Source organism: Balearica regulorum, chromosome 22 (assembly GCF_011004875.1).
Source record: "Balearica regulorum gibbericeps isolate bBalReg1 chromosome 22, bBalReg1.pri, whole genome shotgun sequence".
Lineage (NCBI taxonomy): Eukaryota > Metazoa > Chordata > Aves > Gruiformes > Gruidae > Balearica > Balearica regulorum.
Genome location: NC_046205.1, coordinates 3,744,671 through 3,757,113, shown reverse-complemented (window position 1 = coordinate 3,757,113; position 12,443 = coordinate 3,744,671). Strand labels below are relative to the sequence as shown.

The 12,443-nt window shown below is 41.4% G+C and overlaps 1 protein-coding gene across 1 annotated transcript in view; it reads right to left on the bottom strand.

Moving 5' to 3' along the window:
* Nucleotides 1–12,321, bottom strand: part of MACO1 (macoilin 1) — a 29,806-nt gene extending 17,485 nt beyond the window's left edge. Inside the window, exons 1-3 of the mRNA XM_075774023.1 lie at nt 12,016–12,321; nt 2,765–2,906; nt 1,970–2,096 (exon numbers count right to left, since the gene is read on the bottom strand). Coding sequence (XP_075630138.1) covers nt 1,970–2,096; nt 2,765–2,906; nt 12,016–12,095 — 349 coding nt within the window. The 5' untranslated portion in view covers nt 12,096–12,321. The remainder of the gene's footprint in view (nt 1–1,969; nt 2,097–2,764; nt 2,907–12,015) is intronic.
* Between the last annotated feature and the right edge of the window lie 122 nt (nt 12,322–12,443).

Here is a 12,443-nt window from a genome sequence, read left to right as displayed (position 1 = left end):
TTTAGTAACATATTACAAGCAGCAAATATTTTAAACTTATTTTTAAAACATTCCAAAAGTCAAGGGAAATTTTCAGACAGACATACAGGGAATTGTAAGAGGTTTTTTTCAGAATAAAGTATCTAGGATATCTTTATTTTAAACCAACTCTAAACTTTTGTCTCCTTATCTTGCTTTATTACTTGTATAAGGCATCAGTGAAAAATAACAGATGCACAGCTAATGAAATAGCTTGGCACAAAACCCTATATAGAAAAGGAACACAAATGGAAGAAACTGCAGAAGATGAGGTAATGTTACAGCTTATGATCTTTGAGTCAGAAGCGGTAAGCTTGGACTACTTTTTCACTCCAAGTTAGGTATATCTTAGTAGCAGCAGTGAGCAAATCAGCTGAGAAAACAGGAGTGAGTAAGCACAGTACTGGTTACTCCATATACAGTAATGCAGACAACACTCTGCGACTGAAAACTCCACACCAGGGGAACACTGAGGACGCGGTATTGATTTCTCTCTCCAGCACTACTGGCAAGAACGTAAAATAGTAGCCAAGCAAAACTAAGGTCTTAAACCTCTTGGCCAATGGCAAACACCACTGTTGCTTGCAATATAGCCACTGTAAATTTCCACAAATCAATTTGCAGTTACATGCCACAAGCTTCATAAAAATAAACAACATTCTTGGTTACATACTGACATTAACATATTGCGTGCTGGTTTGGAAACAAGTCTCAAATTTGAAACTAGAAAGAGCATTAGTCTGAGGCCCTGATATTATTTACTGTGGTCTCTGCTTTGGTCTCCCTTGAATAGCTGCACTCTGCATAAATGAGAAACCTATAGCCGAAACTGTCAGCTTAAAGGGACTCAACATTTCAGCTAGGTAGACATACCACCTAAAAAGATCATAACTTCCTAAAAAATTAAAAAAGCAAGTTCCCATCAACTTAGATGAACATTTAAAAACAAGAATCCCTAAGGCTGCAGTGAATTAAAATATTAAACAAGCTTGATAGCCAGTTAAAACTGGCTCATCAGGTTTTTCCTTTAGAGTTTCTAAACATCAACTCTGAGAACAACTTCAGATAACACTTTAACATCTTAATACAATCCTAAAAATAACTCCAGATTTTTTACTTATTTTAAATTGGGCAGCAACTGGTTCACAGTATCTTCCATTAGCTCCCACATTGTCATTATTATAAATGACTAACTTGTCAGAAAGATGACTGCTTTCACCAGTAAGCAGGGAAATGATCCATGCAATTTCTTGTGATCTGATGGCAAGTCTAACATGAAATATTACAAAAGCCCCAAATCCAAAGGACTTAGAGAAAGGTAGAGAAAATTTACCTCAAAAAATAAAAATCAAGTTTTATTCCTCTTTTTTTTTTTTTTGAGCGAAAGACATATATGTAACCCAAGTCAAGTCTTAGTGCTCAAGCAAATTAAGTCACTTCCCCTCAATCCAACTGCTGCCCCAAAACCCCAGAACCCAAGGACTTATTAAAAAAAACCAACAACCAACAACCCCCAAACCCACCACAAAACGAAACAACTAAGGATTTAAAAAAAAAAATAAAAATGGGGGTGGTGGGGAGATTTCTCCATATAAGTGTCAAACTGTTGGGGTAGCCACTGGTATTACCAGCCTCTTTGCTCAGAAACTGAATCCAGTTGACACAAAGATTTGACTAACACAAATTTAAATTATGATTTTACTGTTCTGGAATTCCTTTTTATAACCCTTCAGTTCCATTGGTCAAACGTTAACGGTTACTACAAGATGCACCCAGACATTTATCAAGTGCAAATCAGCATACTAATGAAAGCAAAAGAACATTTTTTAAATAGAACAAAAGTGCAGTAAACCAGATGTGGTAACAAACAGAAGAGGGTTTCTGCATGTTACTAAAAGGTGCAAGATATATATTCAAATCAGTAAGTTGTAAATAAAGAATAGTGACCTACCTGTGTGCCAGACATACTGTACCCAAACATACGTGCTGGCAGCAAAAAACAGCCATTGTATTGGTATGAAGAGCAGACAGATTATATTTGATGTGAATGCTACACAAACAAAAAATACTGAAAAGGCCTAAAAGAAAGGAGGGGTGGGGGGGAAAGAAGAGTGTTTTTGTTTATTCCAGCAAATTCTACCAGTTTGTTTATTAATGATTTCAACATAGAAACACTAGGGTTGTTTGTAATCAGGGCACGGAAATGAAGCAGTCTAGCCAGTGAAAGTAGAAACTTAGCCAATTAAGAGAGAAGGGGTGTAACTTGACAGTTTGTGCCCATCCACTCTTCCAAGTCTCCACACAGCTACATTTATTACTTATTATTTTGTCTGAAGACTTTCATTTACACTGTTGATATAGTATTATCATTACTATACTCTCCTTCTGGAAAGAAACCAAACCAAAACAACAGAACAACCCAGCAATGTCATTTACTCTCTGAAATAGTAGTAAATACCTAAACAGGCAAGGGCTTCTGTTTTATTTTAAAGAAAATTCACTAAACTCAGGAATACAAACAATATTTTCCTATGGTGAAAATCTGATAGCTATATATTTCTCTTCCACTTGCCACAGATTAAATAGGCAGAGAGAAGAGACTTGAGGCCAGGTCACCCAGTCACTTGAAAATTCCTCCTCTTGTGAAAACGATCATCAGTGCCACTAAGTCAGCTGGATAACATGGATACCCTGAAACACTGCAGAATTTCCCTCCAAAGGGACAGTAATTCTGTGTTATACTTACCAAACCCTGGTATCTGAAGGAGTCGTAAACACTCCTGATGAAGAGCCAGAATGGCCACAGATACTCAAATCTGAACTCCAGGACAAAATCTGCCAACAGTACTAGGGCCCACACTACCAGGAACTTCAGATACAGAAAAGTACTGAAAAAGAAAAAAAAAAGGAAGAAAAAAAAAAGAAAAAAAATATAATTTCAGGTCAGTATTTCCAAAAGAGAGACTGACTATTTTTTTTTTTAAATTAAAAGTTCAGGAACAGAAACTATAAAACAGGTAAGAAAACTTCATCCAAAATCATTTTATAAAATAGGTAGTTTTATTATTACATTAAAATCAGGCCGGGTCTAATGAAGTTAATTATATTCAACTGCATTTGTTTTTAAAGTAGCATAGAAACAGAAGGCTCGCTGCTCTTACAAGACATTCAGCGACAATCTCCCTTTAGCTTTGCAGCATACTTTTACAAAGTGAAGTCTTGCCAACAGGTACGCTGTCACAGCTGAAATGCTTCTCTTCTAGTTTGCACTCTTGTACTTGAAGCTCAGAAATTTCTGTGTTCCCTCTCCTCAACAGACTGCAGATGTTCACTCATTTTCCACATTTAACACAAACTGCAACACCAATAAATTGAGATATATTTTAAGCCTATAACTATAGCAATTAGGAAGACTGTTTTGATACTGAGTTGTCAGAGTTGTATTTGAAAACACCCACATTAAAGTAAATGCAGCCATTTAAAAAACAAAACAAACCAGAAAAATGGAGGCACATGAGACTTCAGACCAGTCTCACTTCTATTTTTTTTTAATTATTTCAAAGCCCCATTCTCTTATTCTTAGCCCTGCATTTTGAACCATTGATGACCCTTCTTGGCTATAGAGCTCAAAATATTTTGAGATCATATCTAACTAAGACAGGAGCACTTGAGGGATCAGCCCAATCCATTCTGCTAAAAAGGAGGGAGCAAAAACCCTTTTCCCCCAAAACCCAGCTCCCAGAGGTCTAGCACGTTACTCCAGTTCCCCAAAATGCAACTGCCTTGTTGCACTGTATTGGCTTACAAAAATACATATTTTTATTTTTTTAAATCAAGGGCAGGTTTTCCTTTTAGTAACTTATTTTTTCTCCTCCAGGAGAATTTTGCCCTGGAAAGTTTACTGATAAGTTGCCAAGAGTGTGCATGCACAGTGCCAGGGTAGGGTCAAGTTTCTGCGCTGCTGGTGGACATGTGGCTTTTTTAGGAAGTTGCTTGGAGCTTCAGACAAGATACAAAATATCTTCTATGAAAAACCTTCTGTACCAGCATAGGTTTAGAAGCAACTGAACTACTCACCCAATTCTCACTTACATTATTTGTCACACGAGGTCAGCTTCCAAACCACACGATTGGGAAAACATTTTGATTTCTTGTGAATCAAAGATTAATTGCATGTATCTGAAAGTCACCCTTATCAACTGTCCTGGTCCTAAGGCTTCCCCCAATGGAAGAGTTTTTGCTTAGCTGTTCTCATCCATTCGATGTTATCAGGCTCTCCCCTAGAAGTCCAATGCCGAGGTTTTCATTGTGACTAGACCCCCTGCAAGGAATTGCTTCAGTGGAACTCTTTAGGTAAAAGCTCTCAAATGTACTCACATGAGTACATGCCTTAAATCAGCGCAAACTAAAGAAAGACTTCACAGAAAATACATTTTTGAAGTCTGACACAAATAAGCAGCTATTTCTACATTTAATCCACCTCTCCCCCTCCTCCCCCACCCACCTTTTTGAACATTCTGTATCTGGAGTTTAACATAATGGGACTAAAAAAAAAATTGCAAATAAAGAGGCTACAGGAAGCACTTCAATTTAATGGCAACAAAATTAACAACACATACTTGGAAAAGTTAAGGTACTGCTTTTTTTCAGTTTTTACAGATTCACTATAGCCACTTAGTCAAAAACTACTCTTGGAGAAGAAAGAAACTACAGCATAAGTATTAAAAAAAAATCCACAACAAAAAAACAAACCAGCAAAACCCACCAAAAAACCTTAAATGGACAGATTTCTCCTGACAGATTATGGTTGCATATGCTGCTGTTCTCTTTCAAAGTTTAAATCTTCAACAGAAATATGTGAAAAGCAGCTGCATTCAGAGAATAGGTAGACATAAAAGGTGACAGACATTTGGGTACGCAATTACCACTGTGTTCGTTTTGACCGTGCTGTTGACTCGTATGCGTGCAGCTCTTAAGATTTGAAAAAAATATATAAAGGCATCACACCCAGGCAATCATTACTCTGTTTAGCTGGAAAAGCAGTTGTGTTGTGCAAGCACTTTTCCCTGTGTTAAAGTTATGGTTATTGTTTATTTTTCTGCCACTGAAATCCATAAAGAGACTACATTTTTCCTAGCAAAATAGGGTTATCAGAACTAATGCTTTTCCACTGTTAAGTGCCACTCTAAGTTAAAGCATTTGCTGAATCAGAGTTCTGTAATACAGCCATTAAAGTGATTTCTAATATGAATTCATATCAATCTGAAGGCCATGGTGACATTTACCACCTTTTTAAGTGGAATTGTAACAATACAACTTTTTGTAATAAGGTTTTCCCAACAATATTAAAGAGCCTACTACTCAGTCATCTGAAGGATTCAAAAGCAATTAAGAATTTAATGAGTACAAGACTAAGACAAAAGAAAGTTATTTCCTTTTATAAAAGACTTCATTCACTTATGTTGGCCTCAGCAATAAAGTTCACTGTTGTGTAATATGTTCTACATAGGTATTCAACTGCATGAGTCCACATCCATACACACACTTACAGAAAACATTTTAAAGGTATTATACTCCATCAATTGTGGGGGGAGTTTTTTGGGGGTTTTTTGTTTGTTTGTTTTACAGCAGGACCCCCTTCTCCCTCCCTCCCTCCATTAAAGCATGCAGGACTGCAGAGTCAGACACTGCAGTCAATAACTTAAACGCTCCACCCCAGCTTTAAAAAGATCGATATTGGCAGCAGCCTAAAGACATTGGCTCCCTCCTCGAAACGGGCCGGTTTTACAAACTGTGCTGAGCTTCCACGCTGCCACAGCTACATACACAGCTGGGTTACAACCAGCTCGGGCATCTCTGCCGCACACTGTAGTCTGCAGATGGCAATGAGTCTCTGTAGGAGGAAGAAAGGAACACAAATCTTGGCTTTCCTTCTTCCATAAAGGTATGCTGCACACCGAGATCTGCTGTTCCTGGCAAGCACACAGTTCATCAGTTAATTTACAAGTGCTTAGTGAACAGACTCGTCAGTGAACACTCAAATTCACGGTAGCTAAAAAATGTCCAGCAAGAATGAAATCCCAAAGAAAAACAGGCTAACGGACCTCTCGTTTGGACAGGCTAATCGCTCTTCTGCTGCTTTGTTTCATTCTAAAGACTGTTCAAATAAGATCACATGAATGAAACAACTAACAAAATTTAGCAATAGCCCTCCTCCCTTTCGCTGCTTTGTACTAGCCACTTTTACTTCGTCTTTGCTCTTCAATCCCTTGATTCCTTCCAGACACCGTTCTTCCCTTCAGTGCGTTTCTATTGTTATCTAGTCTCTGTCCCCACTGCGCCTCCCCTCCAACACGCTCATCCTACCACCCAGCCAGCCAGCACTCCTTCGGAATCTGGCACAGCCATTTGATGCCCGTGAACCTCTGATAGTCATTGATCTTTCTGGGCACATCCACACATTTCTCCAATTTTGATAGCTGCTGCATCAGTATCCTCACTTTGAGGTAATATTCACTAGGCAGAAGTGCTTTTAACATCCCTAGCCCTTATATTAGAAAGGGTCAAATATATTCCATGACGCCAATTAGAATTCTGAGTTTGTTCTCCATACGGGGAAGATTGTTGCAGATAAATACCTAAAGTCTGGGTTATCCAGTTTTCTGACACACGTCAAAAAAAGCTGACTTCAGTGATCCGCTAGAGGTTTAAGAAGGACAGGGCTTTCCCTATAAAACTAGCATATGGTGTCTAGTCTTGTAAGGTAATACAAGATGAGGGGGAAGGATGGACACATTCACGAAAAGAGCAGGGTATCGAAGTGGAAGGAGCAGTGATTACAGTGCTGCAAATTCTGTGAAAGGTCATTTGATTGCTAATGTATACTGGACATAAAGATTTATTCATGACCCAACAGTGGCTGTGCTCCCCTTTTGAATTTTCAAACAAATAATTTTCCTCCCTATTCCTCCTCCCCCCCTCCAAGTGCCAGATGCCATTTCCTTTTTTTTTTTTTTTCTCCCTCCTTTTGTTCTTTGTTCTCTTTTTACTACCCCATGGAAACAGATTTTTGTACTTGCTGTAAGGTAAAAACATTCAAGAAAATCTCTAGAAAAAACCCAAAACCAATTACGCACCCCAAATCCAAACTGGTAGCAAATTAAGCCTCTATTCTGTTCCACTACTATCAGCAAGTCTCAAAGGCTGGAAAGTGAATCTTAGCAGAATTGATGGCATGTTTCATTCTGCAGCCTGACTCACACAAGACAATGGAGTGGAACACATCCTGAGGCTGGCAGGGCACTAAATGCAGAGCAAGGCTTTAGAAAGGTGAAGTTTAGCATGCACGTGAAATTACCAAAGAGTCAACAACCACCACCTCAAGGTTACCCATCCAATGCCAGACAGAACATTGGGGATGCTGACTGAATATCACCAGAGACTTTAAAATAAAAAACTTCATATATGTAAACACACAGAGAAAATACATATATATGTAAGAGTATTACTAGTGGGCAAAAAAAGTAGTACAGAACGAGCACAGCAAGTATGCAAGAGAGAAAACATGACCACTGGGATGTGGTATGCACATTGGAAACTATTATATGAAATGCTTGCCAACTAAATTTTTGAAAAGGAAAAGAAACAAAGAATGCCAGGAAACCTCCCTGACTGCTCTTCGGTGTCTTGATATGGCATAGAATATATCAGTCACTGAACTATGGAAATGCAAGTAAAGGAAGACAAAATAGAAAAATTCTTACAGTTATTCTGGAAGCAAGTGTAATATGCCTGTGGTTCAGCAATCTATAATCAGCAACCAGTTTTGTAGTACCAAAACAAGAGAAACTGTTAGACCACTGTGGTAACTCTGCTGAAAACACCCCAGTACAGAACACATAAAATAAAGCTAGAGGAACTGTGGTGTGCAGGGAATGAAAGTCACTGGCAGAGGGAAGCAATATTACATGTAGTATTGGGGTTGACACAGTAGAACACATTTAAATGTAAGCTAAATTAAATCTGAGACCTGAATTTAAGTCTTAAAAGGTAGCACTGCTGGTTTGTTACAGACCTCCAGGGCAGGTTGAGAAAAAAAAGTTTTCCTCTGTATAGGAAGCTTATAAAAAAAGTGCCAGAATAAATCAGTAGGAAGAATCATTATGGATTTTGAAGAAAGGAAAAAAAAAAAAGAAAAGAAAAAGCCTAAAAAAGGGCCACACTCCTGGAGTTAGTAATGAACAGTTTATTTGGCTGTCAGCAGAGACAAAAATCAAGTCCCTGGAAATAAGACATAACAGAAGTTAGGCAGCATACAGAACTACAGGAGTATCTCAGCAAAGGGATCATGGTATCAAGAAACGCTGCCCAGTACGATGCCCAGGGGCACAGACTGCCTGTATGCCATCAGCAGGCATCTCCGTAACCACTTGGCGATTACAGACACATCCACATCCTCCCAGGCATTCACTTGGCTGCCAGCCCAGGTACCGCCTGTGATAAAGGGCAATATATATATAGGGCTAAAAAAAAAAATCCCAATACTAAAGGAACGTGCAGTGTTTAAGGACTATTGTCAGAAAAGCCATGATACACAGCATAAGACAGCTGATGTGGAGGTTAAGCCAATAACATGTGGAATTCATCTCAAAACTTAACCGGCTACAAAATTGGTAGCAAGTGCCAATATGACTCAGTAGAGCCAAAACAAGCAGTATCAGCAATAAAGCTGAAGGATTTTAAATAGATCAAGGATGAGGACTGGGAAGACTTAGAAACAAGCAGTAACAAGTAAACTTTAATTGCTTAACTGATGACAAGCTGCAATGAATACTTTAATTAACAATTAAGGTTTCAATGCATGCACAGTGTCAAAGGTATAAGATGTTAATCACTCACACATAGTAAAACGATGGCAACGGATAGCTTTAAAAGTGAAAAGGCAAAGTTTTGAACAGACACAATAACAAGAGCTCTCACAATTTCTACCATTAGTTTGTTGGAGAACTATTGAAAGCAGAGTTATGTTTTAATTATAATAGTGTTCTTTCAATACTTCTAGATATCACAAGTCTTTATCGTGCTTGCACACAATATTAGATCGGGATTCATCAGGTTTTTCAGAGTACAGGTAGCAATATTCCCCTGAAGCTGTGACACTGCACCACTGGCATCCAAGGCTTCAGTCGCAGCACACAGAGCAAAGCTGCTAATGGCAGTGCTGGCATGCCATGTTACACAGCACTTGGATGAAGCCTCAAGTACCTTAGAGCGTAAATGGGGAGTAAAACTAAACTGAAAGGGAAAAAAAAGGCGTAAAAAAGGCAGAAAGCAGAAGGAACGAAAAACAGCTGAAAGGAAAAAACAGTCTAAAGAATAGGGAGGGAGGCTGTTGAAAATTTGGTGGGGAAGGGGCAGTGGGGAAGATTGGTCAAGAATAGCTTTGGAAGTGTTTATAAAGGGCTGAGGCCAAACAGTCCATTTAATTTAGGTAGTGAATGTTGGGGAAAGTACTTTAAAGAGCTACAGCTGTAAATTTTCAAATAAGAAATGTCATGAACCTTTAGATAAACTTGTTAAAAAGGATACTGCAGAAGTTGGCCAAAAAAATTAACATGCAGGGAGACAGGATATTCACATTTTCCAATGCAACCCAGGATTTTACATTTCTAACTCTGTTCTGTGACTAGAAGTTATTTTTCTATCACCTCTTACAATCTGCTTCAGATTTAGACATGTAGTGAACCCTGCCACCAGAGTTTTACTGCAGGACAATTCTTTCACTGCTTCACCTGCTCCAAAACTCCAGCTTTGCAGCTCTCAACTACACTCACATGGGTCTATCAGCAAGAGCTGTGCCTAGCTCTGCATTGAAAGATTGGAGAGGGAATAAGGGTGGGAAGATTGGTCTTAATTTAAAAAGCAAACAAAAATCCTACACGAGTTAAGTATCTCCATCATGCTGTTTGTTCAGCCTAGCTGCTTTGCTTACAACACTGTGATGCTACCTACTGATAACAGTATTTACTGGGTTTGTGTAAGCTGACAGTGACAATTAAGGTAAATTGAGTAAATAACTCTAGTAATTACAAGAATTTAGAAATCTATAGTTATATGAGAAGCTACCTGTATGTAATCTCTCTGAATTATGGGGGGGAAAGAGACAGAGAAAAAAAGAAAGGAGAAGAAAGGAGAGCAAAAGAAACAAGAGAAAGAGCCACAATCCATGTAAAAGTACCTCTCTCTGGTTAGACTTCCAGAGAGGCAAGCCTTCACACTAGTTTCTCTTTTCTTTCTGTGGGACAATACTTTGAAGTCACTGACTTCTTCTGTTTAATCAAAATGCCACATGAAACAAAGGCTAAAAATCCTATTTCTGAACTAAAGCATTCCAGAAGAAGTTAGTACAAGAAGCCAGATGTCTCTATTAGCTGTTCATGCAACTTTAACAGCTCTAAATGCTGAACAAACTCATCAGCTGGTGTTCTTCTCATTTTTTTCTGGTCTTCCCTCCTTCTCTCATCCCATCTTTCCAGCCAGTCACCCCAAAGTTAATGGAGAGTATGTGATTTTGAATTACTTTTGAAAACTAAGTAATGATATAAGGAATGGCTTACATTTAAATTATTTTCCTAAGACTACTCATCTTAAATATTAACTTTTAAGCAATAGATGTTTTTTCTTTAACATTCCAAGCACCGTTTTCTCAAAAGCTGGGAGTCTAAAGCAACAAGCTGCTGTCTAGTGTCACGTAGAGATTCACTACAACTGAGATAAGCAGTATATTGAGACAAATTTATTACAGTCAGAGCTCACTATCAACTGTTTTCCTTATGCAAAGCTAAAATCTGCATTGTATGAGTTCGCTCAAGTTTCCAGCCACTGCATGTATAAACCTCAACTGAACTAGAAAGAGGAATGGGACATTATGCTTATTGTAACTTTCAAAAGCCAGCTTTCCAGCCTCTACTAAAACAAACTCCTCTTTATTCGGAAACACATAATTATTGTATTTTATATAAAATCTGGCATAGAGATACTTAGGAGGGCACAGCTCTAAAGTACTGATTAAAATATGTGCACAAGGAGCAGATACTAAGGAATCTGTGTTTTGGTGCGTTCTGCATGTAAACGCCTGGAAAGCACACCCTTATTCCAAGGCCCTGATGAGGTACATCCCATGCCTAAGAGCGTGGATCTCATTTCACTACAGCTTCCTTTCTCATTTCGTAGGTCAGAGGCGAATCAGATACCCACCGTGTTTTCACCACAAAGCCATCCATCCCTGCTCCAGGCATCACCCACGCAAGCTCTCGCTCGCATCCCTCGCTGCTACACCTATCGCTCTCACGTGCTTCCACCGCAGAAGCCACAGCACAGGTACCTTCGCCACCACACGAAAACCACGTTTGTTAGCCTTACGCGAGAGGCTGCCGCCCGCCGAAAGCCAGCGGCCCAGATGCTAACCTGCTCTACCACGCTGCCGTTGTCAAAGCGCCGCAGCGTGCGGTTCCCAAGTTTAACACCCCTGGGAAAAGCCCAGCCACGAGAACCCGGTCAGGAAACCTCTCCCGGGAGACAGGGCGGCGAAGGGCCCCACCGCACGGTGCGAAGCCCGGGGGGAAGCTCCCACCGGCTCCTCGCTGCTTCCTCCAGGCAGCGCCGACAGGACCTTGGCCAGCAGCTCCCCCCACACCCCGCGCTCTCCCCCCGGCCCCGACGTCTGGCCGGAGCCGGGAGCGAGCGAGGGGGTGACGGAGGGGCCGGTGCGGCCTAGCGGCGGCGGCGGCGCGACCAGGCCGCGGGGCGGGGCAGCGCCTGAGGGGGCACGGGGCGCCATGTCGCGCGCGGCCCCCGCTGACAGGGGCGGGGCAGCGGGGAACCGCTGAGGGGACGGGGGGTGCGCAGGGACCGGGACGGGGGTGCGCAGGGACCGGGACGGGGGTGCGTAGTCCCCCCCCCCCCTCTCTCCCAACCGCCCCAGCTGCCGTTCGGTACCTGCCGTAGATGCCCTCGGTGATGCGGTTCCGCTTGAGCGGCCGCCGCAGCTTGCTGCAGTCCGCGCTCCGCCGCTTCATCCTCCCGGCCGCCTCCGGCCCAGCCCGGCCCAGCCCGGCCCCGCCGTGCGCCCCGGCCCCGCGCTGCCCCGGCCCGGTCACGGCAGCACCATCCGCCCCCGCGGGGGGTTCCCTCGCGAGGGGCTTTTTTTTATTTTATTTTTTTTTTTTCCCCAGGAAACAAAGAAATAAAAATAATTCCTGGTCCGTCCCTCCCCGCCGCGTCCCCCCGCGCAGCCGCCGCGCAGCGCCCCACCTCCGCGGCGCTGCCCAATCAAGCGGTTGACCCCGCCGGAATGACGGCGTGTTCGACCAATCGGCAACGGAGAAAGGTAGACGGACGGCCGAGAAGGCCTATCGCGACATCAG